Source organism: Anguilla anguilla, chromosome 6, assembly GCF_013347855.1.
Source record: "Anguilla anguilla isolate fAngAng1 chromosome 6, fAngAng1.pri, whole genome shotgun sequence".
NCBI classification, from domain to species: domain Eukaryota; kingdom Metazoa; phylum Chordata; class Actinopteri; order Anguilliformes; family Anguillidae; genus Anguilla; species Anguilla anguilla.
The window spans coordinates 26,746,128-26,767,496 of record NC_049206.1 but is presented as its reverse complement, the minus strand read 5'-3'; the positions used below and the strand labels follow the sequence as shown (position 1 = coordinate 26,767,496).

Sequence of the window (21,369 nt, the reverse complement as noted above, 5' to 3'; positions counted from 1 at the left end):
CACAGTTTCTACAAACACTGTCAAATTCTAGAAGAGATAAAGAAAAAAAAAAAGAAAAAAAAAAAAGAAAAAAAAGTGTCTGGAAAGGGTTACAAAACCATTTCCAAGGCTCTGGGCCTCCAAACAGCAAGAGCCATTATCTCCAAATGCAGATCACTTGGAACAGTGGAGTCTTTTCACAAATGGCAGCCAGCCAAAATTTGTCCATGAGCTGAAGCATAAGTGTAGCATGGCACTAAACTTGAAAGCGGTTTACTTTACTCGACATGCAGCAACATTTACAAGTTATACCAAATCATTTCAAACCATTTAGTCTCACAGGTAGTTCCCCATTTTGTTTCCGTCCACCCTCAGGCATCCTATATTTTGATGGCCCAACTGAACATTTCAGATGCAGGAAAAATCCTGGCTGTGTTACAAAGCCTGACAGCAGCCAACAACTGACTCAAACTTACAATGCGGTTTTACGCAATATTAAATTTAGTTTTAGCAATTACAAACTCCCATGCCGCCTACTCTGATCACTCCATTGATGAAAGTAGAGTGGTTCTCTCAATTGCACCTATAGCAGTGCTAGGGATGAAAGCATAACTTATTCTGGTCCAAATCACAACACAGAAATGTTTAGGTGGTTAACCAACAAGACATTAATGCCATTCTCTTGATCTTATCTGGAGAGAAATTAATCAGGAAACCTGAAACAATTCCCAAAATACCTACAGGGACTTGAATGCTACAAAGAACATACATTAAGCACACCTGTTGCAAGCATGTCCAAGGAATCCATTGTCTGGCAGTTGGTGCACAAATGCTTATGAAAACTGTTCTAGTCTGACCAAAGAAAATACAAATTGGATTCTATAAAGTGCCATGGGTATTTGAGAATTAGAAGCGGTACAGCAGTGTAGTTTCCATTGTTTATTGTACATTGAGATTTACTCCCTGATCTCATTTTAACTAACACACATTTATTAAACAATTTATACAAAAACTATGGGCAAAATTGAAATTACAAAACAACCACTTCACTGTAGTATGGTTTGAATTGTTCCAGGTATGCCAACGGCACAATGCTAGGTGCAACCCCTAAATGACCATAAAATATTGAATAAATCCAGTATCCAATTTGCAACAGACATGCAGTAAAAGAAAGTTTACAAACATTACAAAATTCTAAGTTAAACATTCCATGAAAATGGAGGAAAAATTAGAAACCATACCACAGTAAATCTTTTAGTCTGGGGTTGAGTTATTAAAAATTAACCTTTGCTTGTACAGCGAAATCTAGGTAGCTAAAAATTGAACTTCCTTTGTTACACCAATCATACATACTCTGTACAGCAGTTGCCCTTAATTGTAATTATAGAACAAAGCAGTTTTATATCCCCAGTCTCTTGAATTCTAGTATATGCTGAATGGAGGATTTGAGTTGGCATTGCCTATGGAAACAGCCTTGTTGAGGGAAGGGCACATGGGAGAAGAGAAATTCAGATGGTTTAGCATGGACACAAACATCCTCTGCAAAGGAGCTTCAGTTTGCACCCCTGGTAGAAAAAGGACCCCTTTACCCATTCAAGACAACCTACAGCACCTCATGAGGAACAACATGCTCTTTGCATTACATGGTTTCCATCTTGGCTGCTGGAGGGTAGTCTTGATTACAGTCTCTTCAGTGCAGGATGGGAGGCGCAACATTGGGGAGGACTCAGCAGCACTGGAGGAGGGAGGTTGCCATGGCAATGAGGATGAAATAGATGGCAGGCTGTAGGGCGGGGTCTGCCCTGCTCGGAGTGGTGACATTCGCTGCGCTGCTAAAGGTGTTGGTGGCCATTGTGGTTACATTGACACTCGTGCTGGCGGTGGTCTGGTTGGCCGCTGGAGTGGCAGCTGGGGTGGCAGCTGTAGTATTCTGAGAGTCCACCTGGGTGTCAGCCAAAGAGAAAAAGTGTGAAGCTAGGCAGAACACATGCTAATTGAGTGTGGATAACAAACTATTCCAGGACAGCACAAGGGTGCATAATACCAATGCAGTGTGCGTCATTTCATTTGAACACAAAGGTTGTACCAGTAAGGTGGTGGTATGTAGGTACATAAGCTTAACGTCTCCCTTGCAGTACATGACAGGCCTGTAAAATGAAAGTCGTGCCTTAGAAAGGACACTGCCATTCACAAACATGCAATGCTATGTACCTTAAATCATAGAAAAAAAAAAAAAGAAAAAAAAAAAAAAAAAAAAAAGGACAATGGCACTAACCAAGGTAAGATCCAGAAGCCAAAATTTCTAAATCGGAATCTAGCTGGGTGGGAACCCACACCTGATTAAGGATTCAGCCTTTAGTGGTACCTTCATTTTTAAATTGCTTCAACATTGAAGCAGCCAGGAGTCAAAGCATAGACAGCTTGGCTTCAAAGTACAAACATGGAATACAACTTGCAAGTGTTGATCAACCCTAGAGCCAGAGTGCTCCCAAATATTCTGAAAATGTATTAAACCACCACCTGGCAGCAAGTAAATTATGCTGTGTGAATCCAAAAAGTAGACTGACCATTTTATCTGGTCAAACACTTAATTTGACTTGAGCTTAACCCATTTATGAAAACAAAATCGAAACGGGCCCATCAATAAATAAATCCAATTCGCCACCAACCGCAGCCCAAGAGATGTCTGGGGTGGAGCCAACATTATCCCAATATTCACATGCAATAGAACGAGCGCAATGGGTGTGGCAGGCCAGATGCGCTTGCTGTCAACGCTCTTAAATGCACGACTTACCAATTCGGATCATTTACGGAACGTGCTCCCAAAAAAAAAAAAAAAAAAAAAAAAAGTATACATCATATGCAGACTTCGCTGGGTATTCGGAAAACGGAATGCAATCAGTTTCCCCCCAAGAATCCAGATAAATTGGTTAGGCACATTTAGTACAATTGCTTGAATGCATGTGCTACGAACCCCGCCCCAGAATGATGATATCCTAGACTCAGAATGGGAACAGAAATGGATGAAGTTCCAAACGTACGTCTCGGGTTTCCCCAAAGAGTCGTATAGAAAGTAACTGTATAGCTGGGGAAGACAGTAAGGTATACGGAGTGTGAATAATTCATTTGCGGGCTGTGCGCATTAGCGAAAGAGTAATAAACAGAACAGCGCAATATTTGGTCAAACTTATTTAACGACGCCCGAAGTGATAATAGCGAGACGCATAGCTGTTGAACGGCTTTGAAATGATTCCTACCACTTGCGTCGTGAATTCGCCAATGATTGACACCAGCAGGCTGGAGGCAAAGTTACTCATGTGCCTGTTCTGCCCAAGTGATTAGAATACCACGCAAAATATAGGCGGTCAGTGCGAAATGAATGAACATTGATTTCGCCTAATTTAATCACGTTTCCTACTTGAGCTAGTTATCTAAAAGGGACGGAAACGGTCGGCGAAGTCAGGTAACAACTTAGTTTTAAAAAAAAAAAAAAAAAAAAAAAAAAAAAAAAGTAAAAACCAGTACAAAATAATGTGCTGCATCACCTCTGGAAGTGATAGTGGAACAGAAAATCGTTAAATAAATTCGTTTAATGCTATTAGGAGAAATGATTCAGGTAACTATCAAGCTCATATTGCAAAATAAATTTACCAAAATAGCGCTAGCAAGTATCTTATTCATACCTGGGTCCGTAAACAAATGGCGAGCACCATCACTCCGAAGCAAGCAGCTGCAAATTTATTCATTTTTTTTCTTCTTGTTTTGGCTAAAGCACAGCTAATCCACCTTTAAAACCCAGTTACTGCGTTGCACACGTCGCTCCTTCTGATCAGGTAAAGTCGGACTGGAGTCTGGACGGATTTTATACCAGCATCAATGACCGACAGTTCTGACGTAGCTCAGAATCGCGTCACTCTAAACACCTGCCTCCGAAATCAGCAAATATTATCAAGGTAACTCCCAATCACATCATGAACTTCCACAAGACGATTGCACCGTGGAGACACGACATAAAAAATATTTATTCTGAAATGGCCTAAATCATTCAAATATGAGTCGCGAGGGTAATTTCTATATTTATTTTAAAACGTTGGCTTTTTTTCATTTAGGCTACTTGTAAACTTGTAACCAAAAATTAACACCTAGGCTACCTGGCTTTTATTTCTTCTCAGAAAGGGATTTCTGCAGTGACTTAAAATTCAGTCAACTCAAATTTTAATGAGTTTCATTCAGTTTATAGGCTAGCTGTTTGTGCGCTTAAAGAACAAGAGTTCAGATGCATGCAGTGGAGTGGAGACGGTCGGATAACAATTTATTCCATGCATGAATCATCCGCGCAGCGCTTAAAAATCTGAAATAAAAAAAGATAAATCCAAACCAATTAAGACAACTACCGTTGTGCAAATGACGACGAAAGCATGTTCTGCCTTACAGCGACCTCTAACGTTCTAAAATGCTTCTGACGCGTGCATACTCTTAAACGACAATGTTTCTGTTTATCGAGAAACCGGAATTTTAACAAATTTAGACATCAGATTACCAGGGTGAAATAAGGGAAGGCGCCGCGTCCCGCTCGGTAATACGTCCAACCTTCCTACAAAAATTATTTATTTATTTATTTTGACCAATAAATGTAGCGCTCAACACTGCCTCAACAAATATGTGAGATTAATTCCCCTGGAATCTTGTAGAGGAAAATTGATCCATTTTTGGCACTGGGAAATTGTTATTTATGTATGTGCATTAAGAGGTACATAATCCTGTATATATGTTATAGCCTATATATGTTCCTAGAATTTATGGGGAAAGCAATTATTTGGTGTTGAGAACAACAACAAAATAAGAAATAACAGGTAAAAATGTAAAGTTACATCGTTTGGAGCAAGAAGCCCCTGGGAGACAAATAAATCTGTAAATAGTCAGTGAATTATTTATTTAATAACACGAAATTATGTAAATAAACTGAAATTAATGGTTAGGTGAGAATATTATTTATTGTTCGTCATAATGTCACTAATTAGCAAGAATTAGCATTGATGCCTAGCTAGCTAGCATTAGCCAGCTACTAGGTTGTTTGATTTAGCTAGACATCCTGAGGTCAATCATACTGACTAAATAAATAAATAAATACAATTTGTTGCAATTAATATGGTCACATTTTGTTCAGGCTGAATCAAAATCCCTAATACAACCTAATTTGGCTCTCCTTCCCATTATCTTTATGTGGCCAGAATGTAACAATGATGTTTTATTTAAAATACATGAATAAAGACCCTTGAACTGAGGCTGCTACCACTCAACCTATTTTAAATTAAGATTTCCTTTTAAAAGATATGTTAACTTTTTATTTGCTATAACATAATAAATATACATTCCTTTTTGTTAGCTACTGTTCTGTTAGCTTCTGTTTTTATTATTAAAAATATTAAAAAATATGAGGTCATAGGTTACCTGAATTTACAAAATTCCTGATTAGTATATATGTGGGATAGAAATTCCAAGTCACTTGTATTGGTCATTGAATCTATATTTTTGCTAAACTCTTATACTTGGATTTCACATGCGTAAATGTGTGTAATGCAAGATTCTTTCAATGCCTTGTCAGAATGGAACAAACCCAAAACGTAATGTGATAATGTACTAACCTGGTAAAGTGTGGACTAGTGCGAGTTAATAACTAGTTGCAGACAGAGCACCAGCAAATGACGGACATGCTGATGTGCATCCCTGATGGAAATGCAGAATGGATGTTTTTGCATTGAGGGATTGAGGAAAGGAGGGATTGCCACTCCTTTCCTCCGAGAACCTTCTCTATTTTTGAAGATGACCATCTAAGGCCTGGGTTTTCAACAGGGGTGCACAGACCCCTGGGGATCCTTTAACGTACTGTAAGGAGTCTCTGGCCAGACTTGATATGTAATGACTATACATAGATTTGGGAAATATATATTTTTTTTTAATGTTAAATTTAACCATTTTTAACTTATGGTAGAAAGTTGTATGGGCAACTGGTGATGTGCAACTGTCAAAACAGAGAGCAAGAAAACTAACTTAAAACTACACTCGCAGGCACCTCTGGGATATTGATGGGCCGATAGCTAAAGTTATTATTGCATCATGTTTCCTTTTTTCCAAAACAAGTTTTAGGCATACAGATCACGTAGCTCAGCAGGCAAAGTTGTGGGCACCCAATTGATCAGCAGGGGTTGCTGGTGTATGGTGAGATGCCATGAAGACAGCCAACTGTGAACCATTTGGGCTGCTGGCCACAGTTAGCACTGGAAGAGTCCGGGTTCTATACAAGACAATGAAAACTCATTCATTACATTACATTACAGGCATTTAGCAGACGCTCTTATCCAGAGCGACTTACACAACTTTTACATAGCATTTTTACATTGTATCCATTTATACAGCTGGATATATACTGAAGCAATTTCGGTTAAGTACCTTGCTCAAGGGTACAACGGCAGTGTCCTTACCCGGGAATCGAACCTGCGATCTTTCGGTTACAAGTCTAGTTCCTTACCCACTGTGCTACCTCCGTCATTCATACATACTGAACAGTGCTTTAACAGGATGAGCTGCCAAGCAGGCCCAAAATTCAGTTTTTCATGAAACTAGTGAACTACTCAAAAAGCAGCTCATGCCTACTCAAAAAAAGTTCTTCATTACAAATTAATCAGTGTCTGGAGTTATTCCCAAGCATGTGACCATGTGGGCTGTCAACCTGAATTTCAGCAGTTAGCCTTCAGGTGTTCCAGTAGCTACTCCCTTGTGGGAATCGTACATGTGGCTAATTTTACATATAGGGACTAATTCTGTTTTTGTAAAACAGCCTTTAATTTTGGTGCTAAAATAGTCCTTGTAATTGAGCATATTCCGCCTGTCCCCACTGCCTCTTATGCCCCCTGGACACACAAATGTTACGCGACCAGTGGATAACAGAATAAACCAGTCACCTACTGACACATTGCATACTACCAAATTTAATTTATTTTGCACATTTTGCAGTTTAGATCGCAGAATTCTTTCGATGTAGAAAGAGGTATATATTTTACTACATAATTAAGAGGACTGTACTATTTACCTTTGTTTAAACGTGTGCCATTCCCAGGTATCCCTGTTTAGATATATTCCTCCTCTGCAAACAGAATTTTAGAATGTTAGAATATGTTTAGCAGCACAATAGAGCAGGTTGCTCACATTTTCTTAAGAAATCAGATTTGCACATGATAAATGCCCACTGACAAAAATGTTGCAATGTCAGCCTTTCTGTATGTCTGATCAAGTGATAACTCAGCGAATGACAGATGATTGCTGCTATTAGTTGATTGTTTCACATGTGGCTTTAAATAGACCCAATCAATGCCTTGGTGGTGGACTGCACGTAGTGAAGGATAACAATGCAAGAGTTTCTCCAGGCCCTATTCATAAAAACTCCAAAAACTTGGTGTCAGTGTAGTTCAGGTGTTCCGGTGGGTAGCTGGTAGAAGGACATAAGATGGCAGGCAAATCGTACTGGAAGGCACAGTAGTCATGAGTTTAGCCGCTACCACACATCACACATGATTCTGCATTAAAGCAGCATTTGAAAGTTGAGTTAGACATTCATTTAACCAGGGCCGATGCAACCAGGAAATGTCAGCATTGCATGTCAGAACATGAAGTCAGAATTCTGCAATAATATCTGACTGCATTTGAATTTTTATGACACCTTGTGGAGAGAGCACAATGAAAAATGTTTTAAGAGGCTTCATGCCTGATATTCTCCTGAGAACCAATCTGCAGGCTCCAGGGCAAACTGAAAACTTGAAGCTCAACACTTGCCACTAGCAGTCCTTGACAGAACTGAAAAAACAGGAAAGTTTCACGGAGCAGTTTTCTCTTCTCCCCCTTGGGGAAGAGGCACAGTCCACCCTTGCATTGGCAAGTAATGCATAGGACCACCAGTTTGTATCTATGATGTGACCTGCAGGAATTTAAACATGTATTTCAATTGTTATGCTCCTGGTGTCTCCATGGGCACTTCATCTGCACTATAGAAAATGAAGTTACTCCTCACATTTGACATGGATGTAAATCTTATGATTTATAACAATAATTTTCATGATTTATAGTGTCTGCAATGTGCCACACTGTACAAGCATACTCACACACCATTGCCACTAGAGGAGAATAAAACCGGTCTAGGCTTTGTTTGAATTTACAAATAAACTATTGTATGGCAGTGGTAACCAACCCTGTTCCTGGAGATCTACCATCCTGTTGGTTTTCATTTCAGCCATAATTCAGCCATAAGTTGCTGACTCTATTAATTAGCAACTCAAAAAGATCTGTAGCTGTTGACTGAGGTGTGCCTTGTTAGTGTTAGAGTTAATACCTACAGGAGGATAGAGCTCCTGGAACACGGTTGGCTATCACTGTTTTATGGAATAGAAAACAAGTAGTGTCAATCTGTTATGTTATCCTATGCCAGTGATGTCCAATCTTATCTGAAAAGTGCAGGTTGTTGTTTTAGTCCAGCACTAAGGCACCTGATTCTTCTTATCAAGATGTTGATTGAAGACCATGATTAGTTAAATAAGGTGTTGTAGTGCTGGGGGAAAAAAATTGACACCGTTGTTCTCTAATGGAAAAATCAGAGAAAGATGTTGTATAATCTTTCTTATTTCACAGAATACTGCTGCACATCAATGGTCCTAAATAATCCAAATGCATTAACATCTTAGCATCTCTTGTAATCATCTGGCAATTATCATCTGCACTTAATTATTGGTAATTAATTTATTAACATAGATGATTGTGGTGGTGCAGTTGGGATAATTGTTAGACACCTACCTTGACAAAAAGTCTATTGACCTCTTGCTGTTGCAGAACTGATATACATTTGGAAAAACAAGCAGAACAAACTGGTGACCCTCCCAGCGGATCAAAAGGTCCAGACATACAGGCAGCTCTCATATTTCTCAATCTTAATTGGTTATTTGTCTGAAGAAACTTACTCATCAATGCAACCTACATATATTTGGATAGATTCAATTTGCTTACATATTTCAATATTGAAATTAGCACTTTAGCTATTGTTGGTTTTTTTTACCTCATTGAGCTGATGCATGTCTTCAGAAGAATGCTTCTTCTATACATGTTGCTTTTATTTAACGGAATAATTGCAGCACATATCTGTTCTTCCACAATAACAAACACATTCTTAACAGTGTGACACATTGGGACTTAAATCAACCCTCTAACGAGTGACCCCATATGGAAGCATTATTTGGCAAAGGGATCCTACTCTGAAGCACCTACAGTAGATAAATTCAGAGTCTTCGCATGGCGGCTGACTTCAGAATTATGTATGTGTTAGCTGATCCTAGATCAGCTGTTTTAGGGAAAAAATAATCTAGAGCTTAAAATGCCTAGAGTGCTTGGTAACCCTTATCCAGGGGCCTGTATCACAATACAAGATTACTGAGTCAGCTGGGTAACTGCACTCAGTAAAAACCAGAACCCTCCCAAATCTGGAACATGGACTGAAGCAAAAAGAGCTGTTCTCCTGGGTTATATTCAGTTATCCAGGTGCAGTTATCCAGGTGACTCAGTAATCCTGTTTTGTAACACCCCAGGAAGTATACATTGCAGTAAGTTTTGTAACTGTATATAAACACAGTGTAGCTGTTTCGCCCATTCTCTTTAATTCAGCCCATGTCTTTTATGTAAACCATACCCATGGTTTCAATTTTACTGTCAGGTTTGACAGATTGCAACAGCCAAAATACTTTTTATAGCAACAAATTAGGGGAGGTGCTTAGTTCCCATAGCTTTGGCAGAAAGCAAACAAACAAACAAACAAAAATATTGGGAAGGCAGGAATGCCACCTGTCAAGTCACACCTTTGCAGGGCATGCACCGCAAGACTTTGATACTTTGAAAAGTGTGACTTGGGATCTTTTCATGGAGTCTGCCATTTCAAGCACACTTAGACTTAGGGTTTTGTGCCTTTGAAGCTACAGAACATTTTAAGAAACCAAATGAAAGGTTATATGGCATAATTTACAAACATAGCACAAAGTTACATATACAGATGTAGGAAAACATGGGTACCATTGCTTTGAAACATGGCTTGTTCAGATTCTATGAAAAAATATTCATGAGTTTACTTGCAACTTGGCATCTTTTTGATACCAATAATTTGGTATGCCAATAAAGTTTTGGGAAATAATTTTTTTTTTTTTACAGATCGTGTTTTCTTTGTGCACATTTAGAAATCTAAATCACCAAATATATGTATCTAATGTAAATTTCCTTTTAGATGTGTAAACACACTAAGTTCTTAAATCTTAGAAATTCAAAGACATTAGCTTAAATGCTGAGCAGAATCATATTTTAGAACTAATGAGTAGGCCCACCAGTTTTTATGTGACCTGCAGGGATTTTAAATAATATTTTGGTGGTTATCCTCCAGGTGTCCCCATAGGCACTCAAATGGCACAGTCAAGCGACTAATTGTACCATTTATTTTCTAAGTGAGATACTTATAAATACAATTAGGAGATCTAATATGGGGAAAGTCAGGAAGGAAAGTGAACATGTATGGAAGTTCAAATGCTAAAAAATAGCACATCTTTCAGCCAGTGGTCCCCACCCCTGGTCATAGAGAGCCACAGGGTCTGCTGGCTTTCATTGTTTCTCAGAATTTCAGTAGCACCGTGACTTATCAATTACTGCAAAGCAGTTGATTACACAGTTAACACAGGTCTCCTGGTTTCTCCTTGGGTATGAATTGGTCGCTGATCTTGGGAAAAAGCAAAAACCAACAAACTCCATGGCTCTCCCAGCACCAGGATTAAGTATCACTGCAGTTAGAAGAAAAGAAAAAAAAAACATCCATATAAAGCAGGGGTGTCCAATCTTATCTGAGAAGGGCAGCATGTTTTTTTTTTCAGCCCAGCACTAAGACACCTGATTCTACTTAAAGTCTTGATTGTTTTCATTGCTTCACATATGTTTTGTATATAGCTCTTAAAACTTGTTCAGTTGGCTAATGCCTCATCGTCACCACACACTATGTGTAAGACACATGTATTCTGTGTCTAAAAGTATAACATTTGTGATGTATTTAATTTATGCATTTCAATATAAGAGGGTAAAATACGGTTTAAGTTGATTTAATGGGACTATTTCATTCTCATGACCCCCTGTTAGCCTATTACTGACTAGGAGATATCTCACATACATACAGAACAACAAGGAAACCACAAAGCCAGCTCTTGCAGGTGAGAATGGATGAGGCTAGTATGCATCATTAATACCCATAGTTGACCCCAATAAACTATTCCACCAACAATTATATTTATTACAGGGGTAGGGGCTGGGGAGCAAATGTGTCCCCCCAATTTCAAACTCACTCCTATGCCCCTGCCCTGTAAAACATTTAAAAATACTGCAGCATGTCCATGGTAGTGAGCAAATTAACTGAAGTTAATGTGAGTGTTACTAGGCTAAATATATCTAATGTAACTAGGCAACATTGCTGTCAATCATAATCTGTGTTTAATTATTGCCAATTACTTTATCAACTTAGATAATTGAGGTGGCGCAAATGGAATAATTGTTTGAGAAGGGGTTGATAAAGAGGTGATCATCACCTCTAGCTGGTGGAAGATTGAAGTGCAATGTAAGAAAACAAGGGGAGACAAACTGGTAGCCCTAATTGTGCGGTCTAAAATTAAAATTGCTAATCAGGTTTTGATTATTTTAAAAATGTAAATCTAAAATTTACATTTAAATGACTTTGTCATTTACTCTTAAGATGTGTCTATTGCTGATTAGCCACTTAAATCCAGCTCCAGAACTGGCTGAAAATCAGGACTACAATGGCACATGCACCTACTATATCAGTGGTGTCAAACTTGTTGCCATGGAGGGCCGTGTGTATGCAGGTTTTCATTCCAACCAATTAATGCTGCCTTAATTGAGTCCAATTACTCATTCAGCCATATGCGTTTAACTGCATTGAAGCACAGAATATAAGAAAATTTTTATTTAGACAATGCGGGTCACCATAGACGTCGGGTCACCATTGTGCACAAACCTGCATCCCTAATTCAGCAAATAATTTAACTAATTATATAATCAAGATCTGAGGCTGGAATGAAAACCTGCATACACACGGCCCTCCATGGCAACGAGTTTGACACCACTGTACTATATGAATGTTGTTGCAAACTGCCAGGGTATGAAGTGGTTGCATCATACAGAAAGTAAAATGATAAAATAAGAAATCTATATTTTTTCAGATTTAAAAAAGGTCAGATGAAGAAAAGCGTTTCCAGGATAAAATACATTTATAGATGAATACAGTAAATATCTCAATGCACTCTACAATGTTGTTGTCTTAAGGTATTCTACAAACAAAGCCCCAAGCCCCCACCCCCCACCCCACCGCGTTGCTTCATACTCCATTGTTTTCTATTTGACTCATGAAGGAGCTTTGCGCTATTGGCACCCCAAAATAATACTACGTTTACACTTTAAGAAATCCGAAAACGAGCATTCAGTTACTTCATGACAACATAAGCTAACTCAATAATGAGCACAACCCGTTATAGTATGTTGTTCAGGTTGAGCTGATGCGGAAAGTAGCCTATTCGCTTTGAACGAATAGTCTATTGGCCCACGTCTTACGAAATTATACAGCTCACCACACAAGCTGGAATCCCGCATAATAGTTTGCGGGTTATAATGCAATTCTGAAATTATTCAAGTAAAATATTTCTGACATCTTCAATCACTGTGAGCAGGCTACTACAGTCAATTACACTGCTGCCGTCGCAGGCTGCGCGTTTGGACAATGAGTATTGTAAGCTCTGGTGTTGGTTTTAACTGGGAGTTACGTGTCATTGGTTATTTATATCCAGACGTAACTCTTTGAAAGTTGTCCACTGTTGGTTGCAGGGAAGTGACGACGAAGAGATGAATGAGATAAGGCAATCAGGAAAAGAAAAAAAAAAACTATTTGTGGATACGGCATGCTTGATGAGGCGCATTGAAAGCAGTAACGAGGGTTGACTTCAGGAAGTCGTTTGCTAGACAGGCTACGCATAGCGCTGAGGAATAAAATTTTGGCAATAAGCAACAGGTAGCCTATTGGAAAGACGACGCTGAAAGACAGGTGTTGGAAAAAAAACATGAACTGTCACGCTTCCTCCTTTTTCTGGGTACCTTTGGAATTACCGGCTGTTCGTTTGGGATAAAATAGAAGACTTAATATTGAAGTGTGTGCGTTTGTTGGAACATGAAGATTTGAAATCAAGTACAGGACACCGGAGCGTTCAAAAGGAGGGAGAAGAGAGGGAGGACATAAACACCCAGCCTGTCCTCTTCAATACTAAACAGTCTACCTGCGAAAGGTCACTTATAGGCTAACGAACAGCCATCGTGTCTAAGCCTCATCTTTTGGGCTACATTCTAGATATAGGCTATAGCCCATTTTAAATCTGTCCACAGTTAAATATATAGCCACCACGTTCCAGGAAATTTTGGAGTGCGGTGACAGATTTTTTGTATTGTCAAAATACAAAAAAAAAAACCTCACACTTCCTGAATGCCATTGTGATTCTTTTGATTAGGATTGTATCGGTGGACGAGACTCAAGAGGTAAAAATGCCGTCCGGAGCGGAGAGGAGGCTTGAGAGCCGGCTGGAAAAACTGGAAGCCATGATCAAGGATCCACGATCCGCGATGAACATGGAAAGTTTACTTGTAAGTTCGCGTATTTGTAAATATCTCTCGGCTTGGCATTCTGTCTGATGGACAGGCTGAAAAGGCTGCCGAGTCTGTATGATCCGGCAGCCTACTAAAAGTGGACATTGACTCACTTGCCCTCTTATGAGTAAGTAGGAATATCTTGAAATACATTGGCCGTGTCAAGGTTTACATTCAATGCGACTAGCATTCAATTGGTCGTTTTGCTACATTGTTATTCTAAGTTATTTAGTTTATTATTCACAGCTTGGAATAGTTTCGAGGCAAGTCATTCATTCTCCGTGAATGAGACACTGGGATGATTAACAGTCTGTCTACATCTAAAACTGGACATCCAAGGGCATATTTTACTATATCTGTACATTAAATCTCCCTCCCCCCAAACTAACTCAAAACGAACCCCTCCTAGAATGGCCCAGATAAATGTATGCAACATAGATGCTATACATGCACATGAGTGTAATTATTAAATATATTAAACAGCTTGCCTCAAACATGTTTGCGTATAATCACACAACAAGTTTAGATCATTTCAATTTAGTGTTTTCAAAATAACTATTATACTATTATGTGTTAGGAGAGGTCCTTATGCAATTTGGGGACCTGTGCTGAAAAATCTGAGTCACCCTTATTCAAGTAGATCGAAGGGACTTTCAGAAAGCTCTGAAACGATGGTTTAACATGCCTCCAATGACGGGGGAAAAAATATTCACTTATGTAATATGCAGACTGGGGTCAGGTATAAAATATTTTTAAAATATGTAAGTTTCCATACACTTATTTTATTGCTATAAATTTATTTTTATAAATTTATAATTTTATTTTATAAAATTTACCAACTGGTATATACATGTTTATGCTTTAGTAAAATTTGAAGCATTTTGTTCATTAATTTTCCTTTATTTAAACGATTAGTCTCATTGAGATCGAGATCTCTTTTTCAAGAGAGACCTGCATGCACATGTAAAAACACACCTAAAACACATTCAACAGACAAGTGCATAAACATAAATAAACAAAAAAAAAATGTTACATGTATATAACATCCAAGTAAACAACACTAAATGTTAGTAAAATGTGAAGACGCATTTCCATATGAAGCATATCTTCATTATGTTAAAGGTAATATGACATATTTAATGGTGCTTTAGATGTCCTGTTGTTAAGCACCCCATCTTTAGTTTGTAATTCGCAGAGCTGGCCTTTTTGGTGTAAGAACCTGGCTCCACTGCTCCCCCACTCTGAGGCTACCCTGCACCTGCTCCTGCCCTTTTGTGAATGCGTGATTGGGTGAACATCTTGGAAGACAGTTATTTAAACACAACCTGAACATTTAACTGTTACAAGAAGTGGATCAATACAAGCAAATGCTTTAGTTTGTAAAAGTTTTTGATAGTTATGCTATGAAAAACATTATTTTCAACCCCCAAAATTGAAAGACACTGCCATTGAATCACTGAACTTAGTTTCAAATACACTAACAGCTGGTTTATTGGAGGACTGTGATGCATCTTATTTTAGTGGTTTGATAATGTCTCTGAACAGCTGTGGTTTTGGATATCTGACTTGCTTTCTGTCCCACTTGAATTGTAGTGTCCATTCAAGTTTTCAATGTTTCTTTTTTAGTTTCAAGCTGACTGAAAACACGCACTCATGCGTACACACAGACACACACTCACACATACACTCTCACACACAAAACAGTTTTATAGATTTGAGTGTATCTGTGGGCAAGTCTCTCTTTGAGGACATGTAGCTTAGAACTTGTGCTATTCCATGGCAAGTGTCTTTTTTATATTCATAGCGCATTATGTGTAAAGTGTGCATGTGCTTGTGTCTTTGAAGGCAGAGTCAGCCTGTATTTATAGATATGAATGTCTTTATGGAGCGCGGGGGGGGTGTAGATAGATGGCAGTGGTATGTATTTCTCCTCCCACATGATCTTGACTCATTTGTTTGACCTTTGGTTAACCCCACCCCACTTTCCTCCATTCATGCATTTTAAAGTCTGCAGAAATATTTTAGAGAAAAGGCAAACATTCCATCTCCAGCATATAAGCCTATTCTTCATTGGTGAAATGTTACTGGATGTACTTACTCATGAAATCAAATGAACCGATATACACATATTTTAAGCCAACATCACACATCCCCATATAATGCACAGGCAAGCGCCTACACGTGCACATGCATACAAACACAACCAAACTTGCAAACACTCAGACATACATGCACTTGCACATGCACACTCATGAAGAGAATTTACTGACTCCAAGCTGATTTTAATGTTTAATTGTGGCTTTTGACTGAGGCTCATCTCCACATACTCATCTCATTTCCTGTTTGGCTAACACAAACGTACTGTTTCGAAAACTGTTTGCCTGGATCCAATAAAGGGGTTCCTTTTACCTTGTGTGTCTGTACCCCACCCCCAATGAACACAGCACAGTGGCTAACACAAACGTACTGTTTCGAAAGCTGTTTGCCTGGATCCAATAGAGGGGTTCCTATTACCCTGTGTGACTGTACCCCACCCGCAATGAACACAGCTCAGTAGCTAACACAAACTCAGTGCTGTTTCGAAACCTGTTTGCCTGGATCCAATAGAGAGGTTCCTAATACTCTCCCCTCCCCCCTACCCCCTCAGTAACACTGCTAGCACAGCTCAGTGCTGTTTCGAAACCTGCTTGTGTCTGGGTCCCATGGAGGGGCTCGTATTACCCCTCTCCGAGTCCAGAAAGGTTGATGTGCAGTGACGCGTCTGTCCTGATATAGCTCCTGAACTGTGCTGCTATTTCCACACGTCTGCATCAGGGAAGACAGCTTTTGCATATTCAAAGCATTAGGACTGTTCTGTACCTGAATTGCTAAGAGGAATAGCATTTTCACCCACAATGAGATCACCTCCCTCAGTACTGTAGTCAAATTACCCCTTTTATACCTGGTCCCACCAGCCTTGCCACTCCTCAGTATAATGACAGCACAGTTTGGTGACTGGACATGGCCCCAGGCTACTCTCTGAATCTCCCAGCCCTAATACTGAACACTGTCCCACTGTGCCTTGAACCCTGTTATGTATTTATTATATATTTATTTTTATATTTAAAACCCATGATTGGTAAGTTATATTTGTAAAGGCTATATAGTAGATCAGTTTGTTTTGGCTATGTTTTCTGTCTGTATATTTCATGAAACAGGAACCAAATACAAAGAAGTGTACGCATTTTCTAAAGTGGTTTATTAGGCAAATTTCAGTACAGTTTGAGGGAGTAGAACTGGGCCTGGATTTATCTCTCTTTTTGAGGCCTGAGCCATGGAGGTAGAGAAACCTGTATGATGATGATTTCACACCCCATCACATGATCTGGATATGACCCTGCCTCCAGGGGAGTGGGAGTTCAGGTGAATGCGCTTATGTTTTTCCTATATTGTAAACCGCTCTGGATAAGCATCTTATAAATGAATATAATCCGATACACCAATACAAAAAAAAGATCCATATCATTCACAACAGAGTTATGCATTTCATGACACGATTCAAGATAACTGTGATTCTGGGCTTTTGTTTATGGGATGGGGGGTGGGGGGTGGCGGGGTTCTATTGATCCTGGATGTCCCCTGTGCCTCTCCTGTGTAGCAGATATGGGCTTATCATTCATGCACCGTGGTGGCATTAGGATAGGGTTATGAGAAATTATTGATGTTACCATGAAGCTGTGGTCCATGCCATGTTGCTGTGGTCCATACTGTGTCTAGATATAACATGGGCCATGCTGTGTCTATGTGATGCATACCGTGTCTCTACAGTGTGATCCATATCATGTCTCTACGATGTGAGCCCTATCTTGTCTCTATGGTGTGATCCGTATCTCGTCTCTACTGTGTGATCCATATCTTGCCTCTACAGTTTGATCCCTATCTTGTCACTATGGTGTGATCCATATCATGTCTCTCTAGTATGATTCATATCTTGTCTCTATGGTGCGATCCGTATCATGTCTCTGTGGTCTGGTCCAAATCATGTCTCTATGGTGTGGTCCATATCATGTCTCTGTGGTGTGTTCCATATCATGTGTTTATAGTGTGGTCCATGTCATGTCTCTGTGGTGTGGTCCATATCATGTCTCTATGGTGTGGTCCATATTATGTCTCTATAGTGTGGTCCATATCATGTCTCTTGTGTGGTACATATCATGTCTCTATAGTGTGGTCCATATTATGTCTCTATAGTGTGGTCCATATTTTGTCTCTATAGTGTGGTACATATCATGTCTCGAGTGTGGTACATATCATGTCTCTGTGGTGTAGTCCATATTATGTCTCTGTAGTGTGGTCCATATTATGTCTCTAGTGTGGTACATGTCATGTCTCTAGTGTGGTCCATATCATGTCTCTGTAGTGTGATTCATATCATGTCTCCTGTGTGGTACATATCATGTCTCTAGTTTGGTCCATATCATGTCTCTGTGGTGTAGTCCATATTATGTCTCTATAGTGTGATTCATATCATGTCTCTAGTGTGGAACATATCATGTCTTTATAATGTGATCCATAGCATGTCTCTATGGAATTTCTTTATGGAATGTTTCTGTTTTTATTCATGCTGTTTTTCTGAAGTAAGTTTCTTCTCCATTTTCAGGATTCCATGAATGCTTTGGTTTTAGATTTGAACTACCCTGTGCTACGGAAAAACAAAAACATTGCAGCCTTTTTAAACAGATGTAAGTGATATATGGAAGAATCTGGCAGGTCCAAAGTTGAACATACTGCTATTTTCTAGTATTTCTAAATTTTTTTATACTCCGCCATGTAATTAATGATCTCTCTCTGCCTGTCTGACCCTCTGTATCCCCGTATGCCACTTTGTGACCCTGTGAGATCTCCTGTAGATGAGGGTATGATCCTATGTGTTCCTGTTGATCAGTGTGACCCTGCGTGTCTTTCTGTAGATGAGAGTAAAACCTTGCAAGTGTTTCTGTAAATGAGATCATGACCCTGTGTTTCTTGTAGATGAGAGTATGACCTGTAGACCTACAGTATAGAGTGTGTGTTTCTGTAGATGAGTGACAATGTGTGTTCCTGTAGATGAGAAAGTTATGGGAAACATGAAAGAGCTGCAGGTGGGCCTGGAAGACTTTGACCGGGTGAAGGTGATTGGCAGGGGGGCCTTTGGCGAGGTGCAGCTGGTGAGAAACGTCTTAAATCTCCCCTGATTTAAAGTGAAAACTCCATTTCCCATCTGCAGAGTGACTGTTTTTTTTGTATTGTGTTTTTTTGTGCAGGTGCGTCACAGAGCCTCTCAGAGGGTCTATGCCATGAAGCAGCTCAGTAAATTTGAGATGATCAAGCGCTCAGAGTCGGCCTTCTATTGGGAAGAGAGAGATATCATGGCATTCAGTGAAAGCCCCTGGATTGTTCAGGTAAAAACTCACACTTACTCACGAAGGGACCATGCTGCTCGTCACTGAGTTTGGTGGGTTTGGACAAAAGCTGCAGTTCTCCTTTTTCAGTAACCAGGTGTAGAGAAATATTTAACATAACAATTGTGTATGTAGCTGTCTGTAAAACCACTGCATGTACAGTAGCTGTGCTATATTTTTACTCTGTCCTGCAGTACATGTCTGCACAGCCCAGAACTGTGTGGAATCTTGGATATGTGTGCTATGTAGTTGCATTGTTATATTCTTCTACAACCTCTGGGCACCCGGTCCCTGCCTTCTGCATGTCTGTACTTCCTGGTCATGTCTCCTGTCTGTTTTGGCCCCCTGGTGGTAGAATTAGCTTCCCACTGTGGTCAGGACTGAAGAAACCCTATCTATCTTCCAACACAGACTTAAACCCCTCCTTTTGAAACTATGCAATGGCTCCCCTAACCCTCTTTAGTTATCTGCTTTTCCTTTTTTGCCTGTACTTCCTGGATAGTAATGTCATGGGCATATCTGTGTAAAGATAGGTTAGCTGTGTAGTGGTATTTATTTTTCGTATTTACCTAATGCTTGTTCAACTAACGTTGCTCTCATTGATTATAAATGGGCCTTCTGTGGTTCGGTTGTGATATTGCACTTTTGTACTACTGAGACTAACATCAGTGTTCTCCACTTTTGCAAGTCACTCTGGATAAGAACCTGGATAAGAAAGGTATTGTGATGTAATGGAATGTAATGTAATTATAGTAGTGAAGTCACATTCCCTTCCTCCTTTATAGTTGTGCTGCGCCTTCCAAGATGACCTGCACCTGTACATGGTAATGGAGTACATGCCAGGCGGAGACCTAGTCACGCTCATCAGCACGTATGACATTGTGGAGACGTGGGCGCAGTTCTACACCGCAGAGGTGGTGCTGGCTCTCGACACCATCCACTCACTGGGCTTCATCCACCGTGACATCAAGCCCGACAACATGCTGCTGGACCAACGTGGACACCTGAAGCTAGCTGATTTTGGCACCTGCATGAAAATGGACTCTGTGAGGGCTAGGTCTCATACACTAGTTGTCAATATTAGAAGGAGGCCTCTCTTCCTCTCCTTGCTATAACACACACTCCAGCTCTTAATAACACACTCCAACTTTTAATAACACACACTCAAGGCCTGGAAAACACACATTCCAGCCCTTGATAACACACACTGCAGTCCATAATAACACACACTCCTGGCCAGGCTAACGTAGCATTAGTTTATGCTTAATTTTGGTGAACCTGCTGTGACATAGTTTTTCCTTTAAACATGTGCCAGTACTATTACACACCAGAGGTTAATGGATAACCATCAACACCGTAGACTCACATAACAGACCATCACCCCATAAACCAATGTAACAGACCATCACACTGTAGACCCACATACAGGACTATCATACTGCAGACCTGCATGAAATCCCATCACACTGCATGCACCACCTGGTGGACAGAGTGTGTTGTGACTCTTCTGATCCCTGAGCACTCTATAAATAGTTTTTTATTTACCAAACTGACATTGAACAGTCTGCTTTATATCTATGGTTTTTCCCCGAATTACTAGGCAGCTTCCTGTGAATGCAGCATTTTAAAGCATACTTTTCCCATCTGTTTTATCAAAGTATGCCCCAGATATCTTCTCAATAATTAATCCTTTAATGGTGCTGTGTTTAAAATGAATTTGAAAGAATCATTTGATGTCTTTTGTTTTAGGTAGGATATCCCATAAATCTTTTCCGAGACCTCAAAAATGTCCCATTCCATAAAAAGAATGACAGCAAGAATCACACTTATAAATTGCCTCTGGCGACACTGGTAGTGTTCTGGCAGAATGATGATTTGACACAACACAGTAAGTGTTGAATATGCTTATCTGTTTGTCCTTTTGCAGACAGGCAAAGTACGTTGTGACACAGCAGTGGGAACTCCTGACTACATCTCGCCCGAGGTGTTACAGTCACAGGGGAGTGAGGCTTACTATGGGCCTGAATGTGACTGGTGGTCTGTGGGAGTCTTCCTCTACGAGATGCTACTCGGTGAGTCCCAGTCACAGTTACAGATTCTCAATCTCTGGTAGAATGTCTGGAAAACTTTTCTGGCCTGGGCCTCCTGAAATCTGATCGGTAGCTGCAGATTTCTCACAATAGATGTGGTTGGCTGGGGCAGT

The 21,369-nt window shown here is 39.8% G+C and overlaps 1 protein-coding gene across 3 annotated transcripts in view; it reads left to right on the top strand.

Moving 5' to 3' along the window:
- The first annotated feature begins 12,814 nt into the window (after positions 1-12,814).
- Positions 12,815-21,369, top strand: part of LOC118230628 (rho-associated protein kinase 2-like) — a 35,194-nt gene continuing 26,639 nt past the window's right edge. For 2 of the 3 annotated variants that reach the window (XM_035423799.1, XM_035423798.1), the window contains exons 1-7: positions 12,816-13,391; positions 13,611-13,743; positions 18,386-18,467; positions 18,832-18,932; positions 19,029-19,166; positions 19,952-20,212; positions 21,094-21,238. In XM_035423799.1, the coding sequence (XP_035279690.1) occupies positions 13,645-13,743; positions 18,386-18,467; positions 18,832-18,932; positions 19,029-19,166; positions 19,952-20,212; positions 21,094-21,238 (826 nt within the window). In that variant the 5' untranslated portion in view covers positions 12,816-13,391; positions 13,611-13,644. Of the gene's footprint in view, positions 13,392-13,610; positions 13,744-18,385; positions 18,468-18,831; positions 18,933-19,028; positions 19,167-19,951; positions 20,213-21,093; positions 21,239-21,369 lie in introns of all 3 variants that reach the window. The other variant, XM_035423796.1, reaches the window with a different exon arrangement.